Source organism: Lytechinus pictus, chromosome 14, assembly GCF_037042905.1.
Source record: "Lytechinus pictus isolate F3 Inbred chromosome 14, Lp3.0, whole genome shotgun sequence".
Taxonomy (NCBI): domain Eukaryota; kingdom Metazoa; phylum Echinodermata; class Echinoidea; order Temnopleuroida; family Toxopneustidae; genus Lytechinus; species Lytechinus pictus.
In genome coordinates, this window is record NC_087258.1 from 7,930,491 (window position 1) to 7,954,142 (window position 23,652).

The 23,652-nt window shown below is 39.3% G+C and overlaps 1 protein-coding gene across 1 annotated transcript in view; it reads right to left on the minus strand.

The window, feature by feature from the left end:
* Positions 1-807: 807 nt before the first annotated feature.
* The window catches only part of LOC135156579 (uncharacterized), a 32,147-nt gene continuing 9,302 nt past the window's right edge, over positions 808-23,652 (minus strand). Inside the window, exons 6-10 of the mRNA XM_064109087.1 lie at positions 22,801-23,052; positions 20,402-20,626; positions 15,098-15,272; positions 10,315-10,448; positions 808-1,706 (exon numbers count right to left, since the gene is read on the minus strand). Of these exons, the coding sequence (XP_063965157.1) occupies positions 1,423-1,706; positions 10,315-10,448; positions 15,098-15,272; positions 20,402-20,626; positions 22,801-23,052 (1,070 nt within the window). The 3' untranslated portion in view covers positions 808-1,422. The remainder of the gene's footprint in view (positions 1,707-10,314; positions 10,449-15,097; positions 15,273-20,401; positions 20,627-22,800; positions 23,053-23,652) is intronic.

Sequence of the window (23,652 nt, forward strand, 5' to 3'; positions counted from 1 at the left end):
GTCAAAAACACTAAAATAATGAAAAAGGGAATCTATTTCGCTAGGAAAGCTACGCGTGTTTAGGGTCAGGGTAAAAAAGACTAAAAATGTTTTATAAAGAATGTACTTTTTGCCCCAACAGTCAACGTGTTTAGAGTCCGATTTGTGCGAGGTGGGAGGTGGGGCCGTACTCTAAACCCAATGATGTAGGTATATGGTAAAACCGACGTCCGTGACATATAACAAGTATATCTGCTGTACTTGTTTAGGGGTGCATTTTCAGAATATGGAAAATACTTGTTTAGGGTGCTTTTCGAGACCCCATGGTCGCGCATGGTATCCACTCGTCAATGGAAGTGGCACCCGGGGTTCATATTGTGTGGAATTGTCACGACTGCTTATTCTTAATATTATTCACGGTAAAATACGCGTATATACCAAACAATTTATTCTCAGTGAAATCTATTTGTGTTGATCCTCATATGATCCCATATGACCCCCGGGAAAGGTGACTAATGGGTTGGTCATTTACATCACTTTAGTGACGAAGGGTACAGTCATTGTATGCCTTCTCATTTGGTGCGTCACAACACTGCCCATGGTATGCGTCAGTACCTTGGGTGCGTTATCCAGGCTTTTCGCATCCACAAAACGGGGACATTATCGATATGCTCTCAAGCAAATCGGCAATTGTGTTACTAGCATAGGCGGCGGAAGCGGGGGGGGGGACGGGGTATCCTGTCCCCCCTAAATTTGAGATGGAGGGGACGGACTCCCCCCTAAAATTCATGTTGATAACCTTTTTTTTTTTTGCTTTTCAATTTTTTTCCTGCGTCCCCCCTAAATTCATGTAAAACCCCCCCCCCAATTTTTTTTGTGGTCCCCCTTAATCTTTTGTTGATTACCTTTTTTTTTTGCTTGTCCAATTTTTTACCTGTGTCCATCGAAAAATTTCAGGTGGTCCCCCCCTAAATTGTTTTTTCTTTATACGGACTACATCAATTAAACTAAGGATACCAAGCTCATTGGTTTAACGCAAGTAAACGTAACGTTCGGAATTAACCAGTTCTATGCTAGCAATTAGTCGGCTGCAGTCATTTAGACAGGTCTAGATTTGAGATAAAGTTAATGCCATAGCCTAGCCTATCATTTTGTCATTAATGATAGTGTTTAAGAATTGGATCTAGATAAAGATCTAAGCCTAAGGCCTACAAGGGTACCGGCAATTTGAGGGTGCCGATTCATTCATGGCAATTAATCGAGGTGGGGGAGGGGGGGGGGGGTCATACGGTGGGTCATACATATGACAGGTGTATTAAACTAAGTTATTTTTCTTTATCTTTTGACCATAATGTTCTCGGTGAATGAGGTGAAAAATGGCAACCCATATAAGTGTAGTCTAAAAACGCATTGGCTTGACCAGCTGGACCCCCCTTGCCATCCCTAGGGTTCAATATAAGCGATGTGCAGTTGATAAGGTTCCTCGAATTGATCGATTTCTATCAAATAATACTCTCGATTGATACTGTCATAGTTCTTCATTACTGCAATCCCAATCGGTTTAAATTCCTTCAAGAAGTATACGTCGTCATTGTTGACGCTGATGTCTCTCGTCTGTATGTTACTAATTAACAAAGTGCGATTGTTGTAGTAGCCTAATGGCCGCACATCCATGTAGAAGTTCTTTCCCGTATTGGAGACGGGAAAAAAGGCACGTCGTGGGTTCCCTGAAGGAGAGAATATACCCAATAATACCGTAATATCCCATTCATTGTCATTTGATGTAGGTACAGGGAATTGGAATTGGTCGTAGCTATTGATGCAAGTTAAAAGGTAAGCTTAGTGAATAAATTAGGCCTAATATTGATGTAGGTACACCGACTCGGTCGAAGCTACTAATGAAGTTATTAATGTATTAGCTTAATGTATTACATAAATTAGGCCTAATCCTAGTTTCCCGAGGGGTCACTCTCCACATGGACTGCTACCCACCCGTGTCCGACAACCTCAGAAATGCACCCTAAATGGCGTAATGACAATATGACCTAAGTGGCGTAGACATCAAAATTGTAAATTTGCAACCCTAAACGGCGTAACCCATGAGAAAAGCCACCCTAAGTGGCGTGAACAGGGAAATCTCCTAATTTGATACCCTAAGTGGCGTAGACATCAAAATTGATTAATGTGATACCAGCTGTGGGCCGTTTGGGTAACGCGTGCTGCCTAGTATAGAGCCATGTGTAAGAGACCAGCTAGAACTCTATGGGGGTAACTCTCATCATGGACCTAATAGGTCCATGCGCTCATTAAGTGCTGCGCTGGCCGCGCCGGCATGTAGGAGGATTATTTTGTATCCTTTAAAATCGCCCTTCATGGTGTTTATGGCTTAGGTCTGCTCCCGGGGGAGCGTTTCATGAAATGGCTTGTCGGACGTTTTATCCGACAAGTCACATTTTATCCGACAGTTACCATAGTAACAGTACCTCTCAGCCAATCAACATTAGAGAAAGATGTCAGATCTGACAACTTGTCGGATGAAAATGTTGATGAAACACTCCCCTGGTCTCCTCAAATTTGCCAAAATTTGCACCCATAAATGGCGTAATTTTCATAACCAAATATATAAGCAACCATAAACGGCGTGAAGAGAGAAAGAAATCCGCTCCAAAGCTTCGCATATTTTCCGTTACGCCGTTGATCAGCTACAATGAGCCGCAATTTTGGTGAAAAGCGGCCGCAAAGCGCTGCCGGACCATCGCCTCTGCGCTAGCGCACCCGGCGCCCGTGCCGCCGGGCTAGCTGCATGCACGTATGCCCGTTCCATAGGGATGAATACGCACTCACACGCAGTTCCAAGGACCCCCGTTTTCACAAACATTTGTAGTTTCAAAGCCCGTTCCGAGGACCCTCCTTTTTACAATAAGCCCGCTTCAAGGTCCCCGTTTTTTGTCTCGCCCGCGGCACAGACCTACTACTTTTTTGGTCGTCGAGTACCCCCCCCCCCCCGGTCGCCTTCCCGCACAAAGGCCGACGTTTGCGCGCACTGCACGTCGCCTTCCCTCGAAAAGGCCATTAGCGTGCAGTGAACAGTGCACGCTAATTGCCTTTGTGACGGGTGCGGAAAGGGGACGTGTGTTAAGGTCTTAAAAGCGACTCGAGCTTAACGTGTAACTCGCCGGATAAGTTCGCGATAAAGTGTTCCATTGCAATTATAATGTACGCGCGCGCACTGAATGGCGAGTTTGTGCGAGAAAATCACTTCAGTTCAGTTGTACACAGTACCACGACGGTACCATCAATATTCCATAAAACACGTGAGAAAGAATAATACAATTTCAGTTTATGTAATATAATTCGGCGCGTGAATTTATACAATCTACGGTCTAACGCATTTCATTCGATATTCGTATGTAATTGCCTTGAATACTCTTGCCCAGGCGCGGACCATGGGGGGGGGGGCCGAGGGGGCCTTGCCCCCCCCCTTCGGCCAAAAAAAAAGAAGAGAGGGAAAGAAAGAGAAAAAAGAGGGGAAAGAAAAGAAGAAAAAGAAGAAAGGAAGAGGGGGAAGAAGGGAAGGAAAAAGAGAGAGGAAAAGGGGGAAGAAAAGAGGAAAGGAGAGAGGGGAGAGGGGAGAGGGGGAATTAAAGGAAAAGGAGAAAAAAGAGAGAGGAAAAAGGAGGAAAGAAGAAAAGAGAGAGAGAGAAGGAAAAAGAGAGAGGAAGAAGGGGAAGGAAGAAGAGGAGAAAAAAGAGAGAGGAAAGGGGGAAGAAAAGAAGAAAAAGGGAAGAGGGGAAATGAAGGGAAGGAAAAGGGAGAGAAAAGGGGGAAAGAAAGAGAAGGAAACAGAGAGGGAAAGGAAAAGGATAAAAAAAAAGAGAGAGAGGGGAAAGAGAGAGAGGGAAAAAGAGGAAAGAAAAGGAGATAGAGGAAGAGAAGAAAAGGGAGGGGAGAGGGGGAAGAAAAGGAGAAAAAAGGAGAGAGAGGAAGAGGGAGGAAAGAGAAAAAAAGAGAGGGGAAAGAAAAGAAGAAAAAAGAAGAGGGGAAAGAAAAGAAGAAAAAAGGAGAAGAGGGGAAAAAAGAGGAAGAGGGGGAAGGAAGAGAAGAAATGGGAGGGGGGAGGGGGAGAAAAAAGAGGAAGAGGGGAAAGGGAGGGGAGGGGGGAGAAAAAAAAGGAAAAGGAGAAAAGAGAGAGAGAGGAAGAGGGAAGAGAGAAGAGAAAAAAAGAGCGAGAAAGGGGGAATGAAAAAAAGGAAGAGGAACAGGGGGAAGGACGAGAGGAAAAAAAGAGGAAGAGGAGGAAAGACAATGATGTTCGAACTGGGGGCCGATTTGATGTTCGAACGGGGGGGGGGGGCGAATTTATGTTCGACGTAGGGGCGCTATATTGATGTTCAAACTAGGGGGCGCCAAATTGATACTCGAGTTAGGGGGGCGAAATGATATTCTAACTAGGGGCGCCAAATTGATGTTGGACCTACATGTAGGGGCGCCGAATTGATATTCGAACTAGGAGGGCGCCGAAATGATGTTCCAACTTGGAGGAGACAAATTGATGTTCGACCTAGGGAGGCCAAATAGATGTTCGACGTAAGGGGGGGGGGAAGGGTTGCGCCGAATTGATGTTCGACGTCGGGGCGCAAAATTTATGTTCGACATCGGGGGGGGGGGGGGGGGGGTGCCGATTGAATGTTCGAACTAGGGGCGCCAAATCGATGTTAGAACTAGGGGGCGCTGAAATTGTGTATGGGTAGCCTATAGCTTAAAAAAGAATGAAACTAGTATAAGTTATACAAGTTGCATTCTTTTTAAGCCATATAACCTATAATTGCATAGGTTACAAAGCACATGTTAACATCGTCAACAATGTTAACAATTATGTTATGTTACATTACATCACATAATAAAAATGTTTACATTTTGCCCAGGGCCTACGTCTTCATTGTTCCGGTGCTCGCATTGTCTGTTTAACGAGATACAGTACATAATCCTGGGGGCCGTTTCATAAAGCTGCTCGTAAGTTAAGAGCGACTTTAAGAACGACTGGTGATCATTTCTTGTGGTAAATGATATTCACAATTAAATGTTCATTGGTGATTATTTAGCATGCAAAAAAGGTTCACCAGTCGCTCTTAAAGTTGCTCTTATCTTGCGAACAACTTTATGAAACACCCACCTGTTCTACTAAAACATCCCGTTTTCAAGTCAATATAAACCAAATATTTTTCCTAGCACTTGAGTTATCATTGTTTTATGTAGTGACATATGCTTCTTTTTCATGACTCAAAAAGTGATTGCCCTATGTTAAGATCTTCGTTTATATGAAACATTTCCTGTCCGTGATTACGTTCGCATTAGTGGATTGGTGAGATATGTCTGCTCCTCATAATTCCTAAAATCAGTCCTTAAAATGTCCCTTCTGATCTGAATATCAACAATTTTCAGCTCGCGCTTCGCGCTCGCATCAATTGGTTAGTAACGTATGGTCCTAGTTAATTCCTTCAAAGAAACCTTAAAATGCCCCAGGTCTGAATTGTCTAAATTCTCAGCTCGCGCTTCGCGCTCGCAATATTTGATTAGTGAGATGCGTATGATAATCATGATTGCAATGACTACAAAAATTGTTTCATGCGTTCAGATGTAATTCTAATAAAATCAGCAAGCGCTTGGCACTCGCATTAGATGGCTATGGTGAGATATGCATACTCATAATGGATTCCTAAAATATATTCCTTAAAATCTCGCTGTTTGGGGTCAAAATATACGAAAACTTCAGCTCGCGCTTCGCGCTCGCAATGTTTAGCGAGACAGGTACCTGTCATGATTACCAATTTGATTACGGTCTATGAGAAAAGATGAGCATGAGAAGACTGAGAAAAATCTAAAATTATCTTTTAACCAAGACGGCGATTTAGCTAATTTATAGAGAAATGCTATGCGCTGAGCTGACAAATTTCCGAGGCCAAAATCAGAATAAACTAAGAGAACGATATCTTTGCAGATCTTGCTTTTCTTCTTTTACAAATAAACAAGTTTTCCCATAGAGTTTTTCACCTTAATAAGAATTTGTTTTTCTACTATTTGAAATGTTAACTTTCACCTCTGACATGGCAATAAATCCCCACGTTTACAACGTATAATCCTACTCTGTTTACTATTATGAAAAAAATAATCAGTTTATTAATGATTCAAACCACTGGCGTAACGAAAGAGACTCTGGCTCTATTCTCAAAAGTTCTAAAACTGGGGGGGGGGGGGGGAGGAAATAAGAAAGAGAAAGAGCTTGAGAAGGGAAATGGTTCAATGAGTCATTTCTTTTTTTATATGTGCACTAGGTACCAATTAGTACAAGTGCAGTACACAGGGGAAAGGCGTGCACCCCATGAAAGTTGAGGCTGATAATAGAGCTTTTCCCGCTCAATTTCAGATTCAAATCTTTTATTTCAATTTTTATATGTTAAGCGTCAACGAATTTAAAATCATGGTGATTATTCGGCGATTGTATTTCATGTGCATACCTACTTTTCCTGTTAGTAATATTTGAAATAATGTGATGGAATGAACTGGAATATTTTTTCTATAATAAAAACACGGGTTGATGGAGACACCCCTTCCGAATACGCCATGATTGACATACAGATGATCACCCATGAAATTTAATGAAGTTGAAAATATTTTTGAAAGGGACAGCAGTGGCGGATCTACTTTCGCGAGGCACAATTTTCTTCTTTTTTTTACTGCAGCAATGTGTCTTGCGTAGAAGTAAGCATCAATGAAAATGCTCACATAGTCAACATTGTCATGATTGTCGGTTGAAATAAAAAATATATAATAGTATTGCTCTTAAAACCTTTGTAAACAAAACGTAAAAACCCATGCATAAGATGCCAAAAAATGTTTTTATGGTGAGAACTATGGAAATTGTAGAAACACTCTATGGGCTTCTGGTTAAGTTTTTTCTCCTTTTTTTCGTTTGTAGTCCATTCTAAAAATAAAAATAAAAGAAATTCAAGACATATAATAACCTGATGAATATAAGTTCCCTTATGTGTTTGCCTCCCCCCCTCCAAATGAAAATATGTTAAGCATTGCCCCAGCCTTTACTTTTTCAATCCATGTTATTCTAATTTGTAAAATATTCACGCACAAACCACTCTATATGCTTCTGGTTAAGTTTTTCATCCTTTTTGGTTTGAAGTCCATTCTAAAAATACAAATAAAAAGAAATTTAGGACATATAATAACTTGTTAAAAAAGTGCAGCATATTTTTCATTAAGAGCAAATCATACATGTAGGAGGCAATCGTGTGCTTGTGCATGGAGAGGATCCTATGCGTGCATCCGATCCCAAACAACACAGAGGCAAACACAGAGGCAGTGCGCGCACACACTGGACACATTTTCAATAAGCTAGGGAGTGAGTTACGCTATAGCAGTAGTTAACACTTTAAGACCTTAACAGACGTGCAGTCCGCGGCCCGCCCTTGTACGGAAAGGTGGTGACGCGCAGTGCGCACTAACAGCTTTTTTTCGGGAAGGCGACGCATAGACGGATAGTAGGGATTTTGTCTGGTAATTCCACTCGCGTGTAGGTTTTTTTTAAGGGGGGGGGGGGGGGTAAGCCCTGCAGCTATTACACTAAGTTTACGGCCGATTCTGGTCGCGGAGGCGAAACATCGAGCCTCCAAATCAGTTCTATGATGTCACCATGCTAAATGATTGTCTCACTACTTCCGCTGCGAGCTCCTGGCGGCACATGATTCGACGTGTATACTCCGGATATTAATTTTGTTCTACAGCCGTTTCCTATCGGATTTCTTGCAGCAGGGTTCGGGTCTGGTCAATACAATTTTGATTCGATGGCAAAGTAAGCTATTCTCTTCATGATTACCCTGCTCTGAATTAATGAATCAATCCACTCTTCAAACAGCGGACTCATGAATAAAATATAGCGTTCTTAACCATGACAACAGCCAGGAGTAAATTTTCGGCGCACGTGTCAAGGACGTGCATCAGCATTGGACATTTGTTTGATATACGCAATAAATAAGCGTAATTTATACAGGAAATCTGCATAAACCATGGGTTCAACCGAGGGTTTTAAAAACCAAAGTTTGTGAATTCGGGCCATTGGATCCGACTTGGCAAGTTAAACTCCGAACTTTACGCATTTACTACGGGCAAACTCTATAACCATGGACCTTAATGCTATAACGTATACTAAATCCTTTGGAAATGCAAGTCAAATCACAATTGAGATCTGAGAGGCTACGCAGGCGCGGATCTAAGGGGGGGGGGGCAGTCGGCTCCGGATCACAAACATTGCACAGAATGTTCAATTTTCAGGACAAAATACATAAAATTTCCTAAACAAATGGAACGCTACTGGCAGTCTCCCCTGCATTACGCGATTCGATATAGCAGCAGTGCTGACTTTGACAGTTATCGAATAATTATTCACAAAATAAAACATTCAAACGATAATAAAATATTCCATTCAATTCAAATAAACATTTATTTTCTTCCATTTCATTACATTTTTCGTAAACATTGATTCATACAAAAAATCAATTTCTTCTGAAGAATATAAATATGTACATGTAGGGTTTACAGAAGAAGGCTATATTTGGGTCCATTGACCCAAATAATGTGTCCATTGACCCAAATACTGTGTCCATTGACCCAAAATGACCTTTGACCATGATCATGTAATCTAAGATGTGTGCAAAATAATCATTACCTTGATGTCTATGTTACATGAACTAGATCAATAAACTTTCAAAGTTACGATGGTAATTCAACAAATACCCCCAACATGGCAAGGTTAATTGACCCTAAATGACCTTTGACCTTAGTCATGTGACCTGAAACTGGCACAGCATGTTCAGTGATATTTGATTACTCTTATGTCCAAGTTTAATGAACTAGCTTCTTAAATATTCAATGTTACGATGGAAATTCAACAAATACCCCTAACATGCCCAAAGTTCATTGACCCTAAAATGACTTTTGACCTTAGTCATGTGACCTGTCACTCAGGCTCAATTTTTTAGTAATACTTCATAACCCTTGTGTGTAAGTTTCGTGAACTAGGTCTATATACTTCCTAAGTTATGATGACATTTCAAAAACTTAACCTAAGGTTAAGATTTCGATATTAATTCCCCAACATAGTCTAAGTTCATTGACCCTAAATGACCTTTGACCTTGGTCATGTGACCTAAAACCAATGCAGGATATTTAGTCATACTTGATTATCCTTATGTCTAAGTTTCATGAACTAGGTTCATATACTTTCAAAGTTATGATGTCATTTCAAAATCTAGTAACCTTAGGTTAAGATTTGATGTTGACGCCGCCACCGTCGTCGGAAAAGCGGCACCTGTTATATAGTCTCGCTCTGCTGTGCAGGCGAGACAAGAATTTATTCGCGCTTCACGCTCGCAATATTTGTGTTTCTGTTTATGGTAACTCCTGTAGGAACTCGGCAGGACAGCTTTTTTGCTGGTAAACGCCAAGCTGGAATCTAACCAATTACTTATAGTACGTCTAGTTTAATCAGTCACTTGGCTGATCTTATAGACGATAGATATTGCTCTCGGGCGTTTTTTATTGAAGTGGAGACAATGGCAGAGTGGGGATTCCAACCCACAACCTTACGATTATGAGTCCTATGCTCTAACCACGAGACCACATGATGGTGGATAGGGACGGTTCCATCGGAATCCCTTGACTCTGGTAAAACGACATATTTGCAATTGTTAGTCCGTGCAAATCTTCCGACGATCTGCTGTGCCAGTCCACCAACTTTCGACAAAGCCTCTCAACTCTCTATTGTGATTTTGATTGCATTTTCAAAGGAATCAATGTGTTGTAGAGTTTCCTCGTAGTAAACACGAAAACTACCTGTAGTCGAATTCGGATTGAGTGTTGTTGGCGGCCTTGACTGGGGGCTTTCAGAATGCGTAACAAAAGAAATGTACATACTCATTGCTGATTGGCTGATAGCCCATTGGTAACCCACAGCTATGGCTGCCATAATTATGATACATCGCTCTGAAGTGGGATTGGTCTATTTGTAAGTCGACTTAAGTTTTATCTTGCCATGTTGACGTTTAACTTTATTTTAAATTTGACAAGATATATCTCGCTTTACGCCTAGGCTATCAATTCGACTTCACAAGACAACGTATCTCGCCATGTTGGCAGACGAAATGACAAGATAATGTACCTTGCCATCTCATCAGGTAGATGGCACTTTAAAGCTTCTGCATTTTCTAATACAGGTTGGTTAGGAAAAAAAGAACATTGATATTGGATGTATACCGATATACTCACTGGTAAGATCGATGTTCAGACTAGTGATTATCTCTTCGAAAATTCCACCCTCTAAATATTCAACAATTTGACGAAGCCTGGTTCCATTGAGAAATGTACGATAAACAAAACTCAGTGATGTCCAATAAAGGTACCTGAAAAGCGGGGGAAAACAAATGCGTTTTCTCAGGTTCAATGCCATAGCTATTTGGGATTTTTAGCCAGCGACGTACGAAGGATTCTAGAAGAGAAAATAGTAATGCCAAGTGCCCTTGGTGACGAAGACAATGAAGAATGCTTTGTCAAGACTTCGTGTATAACAGTAGTTTAGTCTTTCATTCTGGTAAAAATGATACATTAGCAATTTTTCATCAGCTCGGAAACTATGGAATATATGCTAGTGCTTGCCTATCATGATAAATGCCTACTCGTAAATCCAGAAGCGAGAAACTCAGCCCGGATTTCGCAACGTCTTTAACCAAACATCCAACACTAAGTGCCTTGTTAACTCCTCCAAGAAACTAAGCCCCATACCATATTCTGAAGATCTCCTGAATAAAGACATGCCCGATCAATAAACCCATTATTCCTTCAAAAGCAATACCATAAATCATGCATTTTTGCAATATCATATTTTTTATTGAATGAGGAAAGCATCACTTTTATTTAATATCCATATTTATTTTTAATGATATTTTAAAACTTGCTTAGCTTGCTTTTATTGTTCTTATTTTACCACTTCCTCGTTGTCTTATGTATATTTATTCTCATTGTCCAAGTAGCAGTGGCGTAAATACGGGGGGGGGGGGCATGGGGGCATGTGCCCCCCCCCTAATCGGCTGGCCCCCCTCCCCCAAAATAAAACGGGGGGAAAGGAGAAAAAGAGGAAGAAAGGAAGAGAAACGTAGTGAGAAAGAAGAAATTATTGTTCATTACAATGTTATATAATATTATAATTATGTTATGTTAATGTATATTACATAAGTAACATTTTGTTTATATAACTTTATGAAACATAATTTGCTCAGGGCCTACGTACTCATTGTTACTGGTGCTAGCATTTTCTGTTTAACTAGATATTATATAATAGATAGATAGATAGATAGATAGATAGATAGATAGATAGATATATATTTTTTCGGAGCACTATAGTTTTCAAATATATTTCAGAGACCTGACGTTGTCGAATCAAGTCAATATACACCAAATATATTCCCTCGCACTTCGAATTATTGTTTTATGTAGTGACATATGCTTCTTTTTCATGACAACTTAAAGTGATTGCCCCATTTTAAGGTCTTATTATAAAACATTTCCTGTCCGTGCTTATGTTCGCATTAGGGGATTGGTGAGATATGTCTGCTCTTCAAGAATTCCTAAAATCAGTCCTTAAAATGTCCCATTTTTAAAATCTGAATATCATAAATTTCCAGCTCGCGCTTCGCTCTTGCATCATTTGGTTAGCCAAAATACGTTTGGTCTTAGCGAATTCCTACAAACAAGCCTTAGAATGCCCCTCTTCAGATCTGAATTTCCTAAATTTTCAACTCGCGCTTCGCGCTCGCAATAATTGAAGTGAGATGCGTGTGATAATCATGATTACAATGACTACAAAAAGTGCTTCATGTGTTTAGATGTAATTCTAACAAAATCAGCAAGCGCTTCGCACTCGCATTAGATGACTATGGTGAGATATGTATACTCTTGATGGATTCCTAAAATACAGCGCGTCCCCCAAAAAAATGTCCCTCTGACAAAGGACTGAATTAATTCTAAAATGTGGTAGTATTCTCAAATAAATGTTCATGAGTATAAGAAAGCTCATTTCATGATCTAACTTCTATGAAAATTTCATTGGTCGCGCTTCAGCAGTTTTGAATACACACTTTGTTACGTAACAGTGGTGCATTTTAGTCCATTCCAAGTCTGCATCAATGATGCTTATCTGCATTGTCTATGGCATGTTAACCCCCATTTTTACATCCAGGATCTGAGCAGGGACATTTCCCTTATCATATCCAGGCTCATCAAATTATAAACTTGGGCATGTTCAGAAGGACAAGAAACATTTTTTTTTTAATGATTGATAAGGGGAATCAGTGCACCAACTGGAAAGAAAATGCATGTGAATGATCGATGAGTAAAATAAGCTGAAAAATAAAGGGGAATCCACAAATTAATGACCCTTTGCGAAAAAGGAACTTATCAGAGAAAAAAATTGACCTTTTTTCTTTAAAAAGTTACATTGAATTAACTTGACCACAGTAGCTTATTAACTAAAAAAGTAATAAAACAAAATGCAGTATTAGGCATGAATTAGGCATGAAACAGACATTTGTTTTGCCCTTCTGAACATGCGCAAGGTTGTGATTTGATGAGCCTGGTTAGATCATGGAGATTTCCCTGGTCAGATCAGGGAATACCTTGGTCGGAATGGTCAAAGGGGGTTGATATGCTAGAAAGTGCAGAACACACATGTAGTGCTGCATGCATGCAAACTTGGAATGGGCTGAAAAGCACCACTGTTACATACTAGACTGTGTATTCAAAACCACTGAAGCGAGACCAATGACATTTTTATAGAAGTTAGAACTTGAGATGAGCTTTCTAGATCCATACTTTCATTGAAAATAATTTTTATTTTTTGAAGTAATTTAGCCGCATATAAGAGGGATATTTTTTGGGACGCGCTGTATAGTCCTGAAAATGTCCGTCTGGGGTCAATATATACACAAATTTCAGCTCGCGCTTCGCGCTCGTATTGTTTGTTTAGCGAGACAGGTACGTATAACAAAAAATTGCTTATAATGTCCTTGTTAGGTCTGAATATCAACAATTTTCTTCGCGCTCGCATTGCCTTTTAGGTGATTTATATATCTTGCTCAATATGGAGCTTAAATATCAGATTTTATAGTCAATATACAAAACATATTTCAGCTCGAATATTAGAACTTTCATTATTTCGTTTTATTTGCAGATTGATTTTTAAAAAGTGCTCTGTAAGAATTTATATTTTATCTTCTGAATATTAACATTTTCTGCTCGAGCTGCGCGCTCGCAAATTTTGATTTGTCAGGTACCTATTATTTCCTGTATTCCATAAAGTTTCCAAATATCCCTATTCAGGTCAAATTGTCAAAACGTAATAGCTAGCGCTGCACGCTCGCATTGTGATTGGTGATTTCAATAATTTGATATGTATATCTCAATAGTAATTCTATAACAAACTACTAAATATCCCCATTTCATGACAGTTTATCAACAATTTCTGCTCGCGATTTGCGCTCGCATTGATTGTTGAAAATATATTAACTAATGCATCTTATTTTATAATTACAAAAGTGCTTGAAATGTCCAGTTTTCAGGTCATAATAAATTAACAGATTTCGCGCTCTCATTAGGCTTATTAAATTAATAAATAAGACATTAATTGCCCCTTTTTTCAGAATGGAATATCGACAAGTTTCATCTCCCGCTCAGGAAGAAAAATAGAAAGATAGTCATCATTTTCGTATTATGACATAATGATCTTAGAATGTCCCTGTCCTATGTCAAAACTCAAAGTAATAATAATGAAACATATCAGATCTTTTATGATTCATATCCACCTCATAATTTTCCTACAGAGTGCTTGAAATACAGAGCTTAAATTGACCCTTTTTTCAGATTGGAAAATCAAATGTTTTAAGCTCGAGCTTCGCGCTCGCTTTATTGATTTTCATGATGAAAAAAGGTATTTAGAATGCCCAGATTCTAGGTCGAAATCTGAAACACGCGCACGCATGTTTATTCAGATACGTAGCTGTTCTCTATTTCAATCATTATGAGCCTATATATCCAGTTTCAGATCAGAATATTATAAAGGTTTCTGCTCACCCTTTGCGCTCTCATTATTAATGTAGGAAGATACCAAGTTACACCCAATTTTTTTCATGATTTACAAAACATGAAGAGAGTGTCCCGTTTTGAGGTTTGAAATCTCCTTTTTTCCGCTCGCGCTTCGCGCTCGCATCAATTGTTTGGTTATATACTTATACCGTTCATGATTACAAAAAGTGCATAGAACGTTAATTTTTTAGGCCAGAACGCATTATAAAATTTTCTGCTCGCGCTTCGCGCTCGCAGTAATTATCTGGATACATACGCATCTTCTTCAGGTTTACAAACATTGCCCAGAATGTTCAACTGGACAAAATACATGAAATTTCAAAATTGTTTAGCTCGCACTTCGCGCTCACACTCTTTTAATAGGGCTTATGAAATTATTACACATTTATGTTGTTATAAGAATAAAGCTAAGAAATTACTGTTGGGACATGGGCGTTTTGCCCCCCCCCCCCAAACAAAAAGAGAAGAAAAAAATCCACGATCACGAAAAAAAGAGAAAAGGAAAGGGAAAAGGGTAAAATATAATATTATTTTCCAAATATTATGTTGAAATTTATCACGAACTTGGATTTTTGTAATAAAAATGTCAAAATTTTTGCTCGCTCGTAACTTCTTATTAATTTTACGCGATACGCCATTTCAAGCCTCCTCAAAATTTTTGGCTCATTACGCCACTGGGACAACCCCTTCAAAGAAACAAACAAAAATCAACTTTGAGCGGCCGATCGGGGAAAATATGGGTGAACAAAATTTCGGCCCCCCCCCTATTGGTGGAGGCTGGATCCGCCCCTGTTAAGGTATTTTTTTCACTATATGGGTTATGATCAATCCCAAGGGCGCAATTTTGACATCTCAGGGTATGATCCTCTGTGGACAATGTTAACACCCATTTTCCATGCATGGTTACAATACATACCCTTGGAATTCGTCAACAGTCAAGGCTCTCGGCATGAACAGTGAATCGATCATATCCGTTTCGGTTGGAGGAAAAGGACTGCCATCTCTTACCGACATGTTTGTAATTCTATCTCCTTTTCGATAAGCAACATAAAGTGTCCTTGCATTCCTCGCGATAGCAACGCCATTCGGTTCTACACACAATGTATACAATTTTATATTTAAAAAATATAATTTTGGTGCACTTTTATCAAAGGGACACTCAAGGCCCGGGGGGCCACTTCTATTTACGAGTGGATACCATGCGCGACCATGGGGTCTCGAAAAGCACCCTAAACACGTATTTTCCAAATTCTGAAGATGCACCCCTTAATAAGTATTGGCGTCTGAAACCCTACCCTTAACAAGTGTCGGAAATAAAACGATACTCTTGGCAAATATTCCCTGAAATGAACCCCGAAACAAGTACAGTGATGGGTCCGTCGGTTGTCTGTTTACCATAGAGCTATGGTTTTACCTTTACACTCCATTTGGTTTAGTACGGCCCCATGCACCTTCTACACCTCGCGCAAATCGGACTCTAAACACGTAGTGCTGGGGCAAAAAGGACATCCTTTATAAAACGTTTTAATTTTGTTTTATCATCCCCGCAAATATGACCCTAAACACGTAGCTTTCCTAGCAAAATAGATACCCTTTTTTCATTATTTTTCATTGTTTTTGACACCCTTATTACGTACGTACGTTACGTACGTAACGTGCCCAATCTTGAAAAAGACATCCTTTTTACGTGGTTTTTTGGTCGCGCATGGTATCCACTCGTCAATGTAAGTGGCCCCCCGGGGACTCAAGGCTAATCATTGACATCCGAAAATAGATAAATTGATCGAGCAATTGTAGTCTGACATGCTTTTCACACCGCATTTTTTTTACCCCAAATTATCCTTCACCCCGGAATATCCTTTACCCCATACTGTCTTCATTGGTTTCACACTGTCTTTCTTAACCCCATACTACATGTATTTGCTTAGCCGGGGCTAACGCCTTAACACAGCTCATGAATATTGATGATTTTACCATACAGAGCGCGATTAACGTGCAATTTCCACTTCTGTGATTGGCTAATGCTTAGTCCCACTTTTCCTTATCCCAGTTTTTTTTCACACTGCATCTCTAAGCAGGGGCCGCGTAAGCGGGGGGCTGGGGGGCTTAAGCCCCCCTCTTTTTTCCAAAAATATGTACAAAAACGTAAAAATTACCATACGATTGTAATTTTTTGCATGGTCAGCCCCCCCCCCCACTTTTGGCTCAGTCCCCCCCTTTGAAAACCGTTCCGCGGCCCCTGCTTAGCACCGCAATTGTGGTGCTAGCACCACTTTAAGCCGGCTAATCCTGCTATTTACTGTGCTAGCCCACTTTGTTAAAACGTAGTGTGAAAACGAATTTGGTGGGGCTAAGACCCCCCCCCAACCTTAGCCCCACCAATTTCCCGGGGTTAAAGAAAAAAGTGCAGTGTGAAAAGAATTTGAGAGTTTAATTAGAAGATTAAAAACAACGATTTTTTTTTTTTTTTTGGGGGGGGGAAAGATATGCAAGAATATATGCAAAGTGAGGCTTGTTACGATCGTCTGCGTTCGCGGAGCGGGGATGGCCGCACCCTTTCGAGAAAACCGGGGGAGCTTTTCTCGAAAGGGTGGGTTAAGGGAGGGGAATTAAATACACGCACCTTTTCGGGACAACCGGGGGAGCTTTTCACGAAAGGCTGTGTTTAATAGTTTTCTGAACCAGTCGTTTCTATGAAAATTTTTCATCAAATAATAACAACAATGTGATATTAATAGACTATTGGTAGAGGTGCACAGATGGGGGGGGGGGGGGTCTTTGGGCGCTCCCCCCAAAAAAAATGACGACTAAAAAAAGAGGGGGGGGGGGAAGAAAAGAGAGAAAAGTGACATATGATGTCATTTTCTCAATATTTTTTTGTCAATTTAAACAATATAATAGCATGGTGCAATGCCAACAAATTGACAATCAATGTTACGAAAACTAAATATATGTTGTTTAAAAATAGACGAAAAAATATTTTGATATCAGGACAATTGTCACTGAAAGGAACTTTATTAGAGTGTGTTGAATCAACATTATTTCTTGGTATATGTATCGACAAAAACCTTACATGGAAGAAAAAGGTTGACATTGTCTGCAATGTGCTAAGCAAAAAAGTTGGAATACTTTATAGATTGAGGAATTATGTAACAAAGAGAATCTTAGTTATGTTATACAACTCATTTATTATACCACATATAACGTATGGTCTGGAAGTATGGGATGGGACGTGCAAAACAACCATGAACCCTATATTATAACTTCAAAAACGAATAGCTAGAATAATGACGTTCAACCATCACTTATCACTCTGCTCCTTTATGTTATGATCTAAATATTCTCAATATTTTCTCAGTATTTATGCACGATTTAATTAATAATCGGTTGCCGCATAGTTTTATTGATTATTTTTCATTTATAGACCATCCTTACAATACAAGAAATAGAGAAAAGCGAAATGTTAATCTTGACCAAAAAATACCAATTTGGGAAAACAATCAATTTCATTTTCTGTTCCTACTTTATGGAATCATCTACCAAGTAATATTAGAAACACCCCCAGTTGTAAGATATTTAGCAAATCGTTAAAATTAATGCTACTGGAAGATTATAATTAATTTGGTATGGTAAAATACTGCCTGAAAACAAATAATTCTTTATAAAGATTTTGGGAATAATTAAGATATTTTTTTCTTGTAAATAATGTAAATATGTTCACTGAAAATGATCGAAATTTTCTGCAACAGTAATAAGTAGAATTAGTACTGAATTTGATGTACAATATTGAGATTGAGTTAAATTTATTGTTTAAACTATGATAATGACATTATTTGGGGCTAACCTCTATTAGCATCTTGCTATTATGTTAGCTCCAATTACCAAATGTTTTGTTTATATGTGATGTACTATTCCTTGTAATTGTACCTGACAGTGATATTTGGTAATAAATTCAATTCAATTCAATAAATAAGATTTTCATTAATTCCTAATAATTAAATTGCCTCTTTTTCCAAAAAGGAATATCGACAAGTTTTGTCTCGCGCTTAGGAAGAGGAAGGAATAGGAAGAAAGTCATGATTTTCATTGGATGACAAAATGTCCTTAGAATGTCCCGGTCCTAGGTCAAAATAATAAAAATATCAGCTCGCGCTTGATCGCGATCGCATAATATTAAGTGCGATCCACATCCATTTTGCAATTTTCCTACACAGATATTAAATTGGTGTTAACCCCTTTTCAGATCGGAATATCAAATATTTTCGCGTTCGCATTATTGATTTTCATGATTAATATGTATTTAGAATACCCAGATTCTAGGTCTAAATCTAAAAGACGCGCACAAATGTTTCAATATGGAGACACACAGCTTGTGTTAAAACATGCTTAAATTGTCCAGTTAAAGATCAGAATATCAAAAATTTTCTGCTCGCGTTTCGTGCTAGTGTTATTAATGAAGGAAGACATCCTATAACCTATCATTTTTATGATTAACAAAACATGAAATGTGTTTTCCGTTTTTAGTTCTAAATCTCAAATGTTTTCCTCTCGCGCTTCGCACACGCATTGTTGTTTATATACGTATCCTGTTCATGATGAAAAAGAGTGCTTAGAATGTCAATTTTTAAGTCGGAATGTCAAACATTTTCAGCTCACGCTTCGCGCTCGCATTATCTGATTGCTGAAATATGTATCGTCTTTATGGTTAACTGCGAGTCCTTAACAGGTCCCTTTTCGATCAGGCCAGAACATATATTAATATTGAAAATTTCTGCTCGGCTTCGCGCTCGCAGTAATTATAAAGTTACATACGCATCTTAATGATCAGGATTACAAACATTGCCCAGAATGTTCAATTTTTAGGACACAAAACATGAAAAAAAGCTCGCCCTTCGCGCTCGCACTATTCATTAAATAGGGCTTATGAGATTTAATGTTGTTTTATATGCATATACTGAAGAAGTGACTGTTGTAGGACTACCCCTGCAAATAAAATCATTTTTGAGCGGCCGATCGGGGAAAATTTGGTTTTACAGGTTTCGTAAAAAAAAAGTTGTGAAAAGTTACATTGAGGGATCTTCATGCTAAATTATAATCTCTGAGGTTAAAAAGCAAACTCCAGGGGCGGCCCGTTTCATGTGTCCCCTAACTGCCCCCCCCCCCCCCCCCTCTGGGAAATGATTTGAAGCTTTCTTGATACCTCAGATATTGGGATTCAGTGTGAAAGTTGTTCTAGAACACCGACATGAGAGGGAATTTATCTCCAAGTTAAATTCTGGTGGCGTTTTTACGGAAGGGGGGGGGGGGCAGATGTTGATTGCGATTATGACTATGGGGGGAAATAATAAAGCTGAAATCATCGAATCAGTGAAAAACAAAATTTGGTCTAGTACACCGACATGCCCGGGGGGGGGGCCACTTACATTGACGAGTGGATACCATGCGCGACCAAAAAAACACGTAAAAAGGATGTATTTTTCAAGATAGGGCACGTTACGTACGTAACGTGATAAGGGTGTCAAAAACACAAAAATAATGAAAAAAGGGTATCTATTTCGCTAGGAAAGTTACGTGTTTAGGGTCAAATTTGCGGGGATGATAAAACAAAATTAAAATGTTTTATAAAGGATGTCCTTTTTGCCCCAACACTACGTGTTTAGAGTCCGATTTGCGCGAGGTGTGGAAGGTGGGGTCGTACTAAACCAAATGAAAACCGACACCCAAAGGACCCGTGACATAACAATAGAATATTCTTGTACTTGTTTAGGGGCTCATTTCAGGGAATATTTCTTAAGAGTATCGTTTTGTTCCCAATACTTGTTAAGGGTCGGGTTTCACACGTCAATACTTGTTAAGGGGTGCATTTTCAGAATATGGAAATTACGTGTTTAGGGTGCTTTTCGAGACACCATGGTCGCGCATGGTATCCACTCGTCAATGGAAGTGGCCCCCCGGGCCGACATGAGAATAATTCCATTCCTAACTCACGCCTAAGTTATTTTGGGGACGGAAGAGAAAAAAAAGAGGAAAAAGGGGGAAAAGAAAAGATCAAAATAGTGTAAACAGGAAAGACATGAGACCTTACTTAAGTAGGAAAAGTAAGTTGTTCTTTCGCCCCTTATCAGAATTATAACTTGCCGCTGCCAAGTGCTGTCAGATGTGTTTGGCTGACCAGACCCAAACGCGGTGTCTGAGCGGTTTTGGATTGACTGTCTCTTACCAGATTCAGCGTTGCGTGCGGTAACTGCCTCCATGTTTCCCCCATTCCAGTCAGAGCGGTAGACCCTTCTACTTGTCCAGTCGGACCAGTACAACCTCTTATCCACATCATCATATGTCACGAAGTATGGATCGCCACTTGAGGGGATTTCATTGAACACCAAATCGTCTAGATCGGCCATGAACATACGTCCATAATCCGTCACAAATATCTTTCTTGATGGTTCTAGATTGAATGAAAGGACAAGAGCCGTGTTCCTGGGATTCTATTCCTGCCTATGTAAACTAATGATTAGAAAATAAAATTGTAGACCTATATTTTGCGCGCAATAGATTTTCATTTTGAAGACCTGAACTCATGAATACAAATTCGCCTTTATATAGTCCTTAGGAATTGTAGAAAGAACAAAATCTAGACATATTGATAGCATAGCGCATAAAAAACAGCTTTGGATCGATCGGGGGCTGCAATCATGCACTGCAAAAAATCTGGTGTTGATTTAACACCAGCCCGGAATCTATGTGTGTCCTCACCAGAGAAGTGTTAAACAACACCATTTTCGTTTTGGTCTCACCAGATAGGTGTTTGTACCACACCAATTAAAACAGCATCGGTTTGATTCCAAACTGGTGTTGTTTCAATACTTCTCTGGTGTGGACATATATAGAGTCCAGGGGAGCGTTTCATGAAAGAACTTGTCGGACGTTTCGTCTGACAAATCCTGTTTTATCCGACAGTTACCATAGTAACAGTGCCTCTCAGCCAATCAAAATGAAGGAAAGATGTCAGATCTGACAACTTGTCGGACAAAAATGTTGATGAAACACTCCCCAGGCTGGTGTCAAATCAACGCCGGAGTTTTTGCGGTGTGCCGCGCCACGCTTATGTCGCCTGTGGACACCATGCAGTCTTTTGCGTCCCGATATACAGTGGGTATAAAAACAAGTAGAGCGCCTTTGGCAGTCTGGCCTGCAGTCCGCGATTCAATATAGCAGCAGTGCTGAATATAGAATAATTATCAACAATTAATAAAAAATACTATGTTCATTTACCCTAAATGACATTTTACATTGATCATGTGACTTAATAGACTTGTGCAAGAAGATCAGTGATATTTGATTACCCCTATGTCCATGCACATTTCCTGAACTATATCACTAAACTCTCAAAGAAATGATGGCAGTTCAACGAATATCCCCAATATGGCCAAAGTTCAATGACCGTAGATGACCTTTGACCTTGGCCATGTGACCTGAAACTCATGCAGGATATTTACTGATGCTTTTATTACTCTAATATGTCCAAGTTTCTTAAACTAGATCCATATGCTTTCAAAATGTTGACATCTAAAAAAACCCAACTTAACCTTGATTAAGATTTCATTTTGATTCCCCCAGCATAATCTTAGTTCATTGACCTTTGACCTTGATCATGTGACCTGAAACTCGCACGGGATGTTCAGTGATACTTGGTTACTCTTATGTCCCAGTTTGATAACTAGATCCGTACACTATTAAAGTTATGATGGCAATCCATGGCTAAAGTTCATCGACCCTAAATGACCTCTGACCTTAGTCATGTGACCTGGAATTCAGGCAGGTTGTTCAGTAACACTTGATTATCCTTACATCCAAGTTTTATGAACTAGGTCCAAAATTCTTAGTTATGATGACATTTAAAAAACTTAACGTGATGTTGACGCCGCCGCCGCGCCGTCGGAAAAGCGGCTCCTATATAGTCACGATCTTCTATGCATGCAAGACAAAAACACTTTGAAATAATCCTATACAATAATACTTTTGTAATATGCTGAAACCTTTTCAACATTTATAAATGGCATAGGCCTCTTTAAGTGAATGACGATATGACTTTTCCGTTTGACTGAGCTCCAATTAAATTATTCAAAAAAAGTTCGTGAAAATGATTTTTGCAAAACTTGGAAATATTTATATGGATAAAATCAGCGAACTCCAATTATTAAATCAAGCTTTCCAAGGAAGAGTGCCGATTGCAGCTTTGTGAGCAAAAGATACTTCTTAATAAACCATTTATCCACTTAATAGACGTGGATATGATCATGAAACTTTGTAAAAAAATTAGAAGATGAATATGTAATTCTAATCCTCGCATGCTTCCGGAACCTTAAATCTTATGAACCGATGAGCATTTGTAGTAAGAGCAAATGTCGTGTTACCTTTTGAAACTCACAATAATTTGATATTTTGAGGACAGTTTGAGATTTTGGAAGAGGAGTAACTCGCATATTTGCATGATAGGAAACAAATTCGAAATAACAAAATCATTCAAAAAGTTGTTCATACATAACGCTTAGTTGGAGCCAAATTGAATGTTGGTTCGATTTAAAGGAGCATAATATGTTATGTGCTTACGATACATACTATAAAATACGGAGACGTGGAACGAACATGATTCATCAACCCAGCCAGTGCCATCGGCGATTGTATAGATGACTTCCACCGGTTCATCAGTGACATTGAAGAAAGATCCTGGGCTGATGTTAGGCACGATGGTTGGTGTCCCGGATGGATTGGAGATGTTCGGTGGAATCCAGAATACTTCAACGCCATCATATCCTACCTTCACTGATTGGTTGATGTTCCTTGGGCAGTTGTACACCACGGGACTAGTAGCTATAGCAAGATACGAGAGTTCAGCGGGAATATATTTTTGATTCGATAAGTTTACAATGTCAGTGGTTTAAAAATAAGGCCAATACACACTCTTTAAAACTTGAGACCCAATCATGCCACTCTATAGGACCATCTTTAAGATGTTCTTGGATACGGTGGAGCACCTGTCAGACCAAGAGGTGCCTAAAGATCACCCGTATAAGATTCCCCCAAATCTGACATTGCCTAAGTGAACCTTTTCTTTCGTCTCAGTAGAGTGAATATTGATCCTTGATAGCAACCCACGTGCTCATACAAGAAGCATGGGTTCTGGTGCCATACCCAAACAAGACATATGAAAGTAGTGCTATCTTCACAATTATATCATTCTTATTTATATTTATATTGTTACTCTATACCTGTTGCATATACTAACATTATGATATGTGTAGATATATAAAGAAGATGATGATGAAATTATGAAGAACTAAAGAATAAATGAGACAAAGACGAAGAAGGAGGCAAAATTAAAAAGGAAGAAAAGGGAAAAGAAGAATAAAGGGGAATAACTAAATGAACACATATCCCTAAAAAGATTCCAAAAAAATTGATAATGATTAG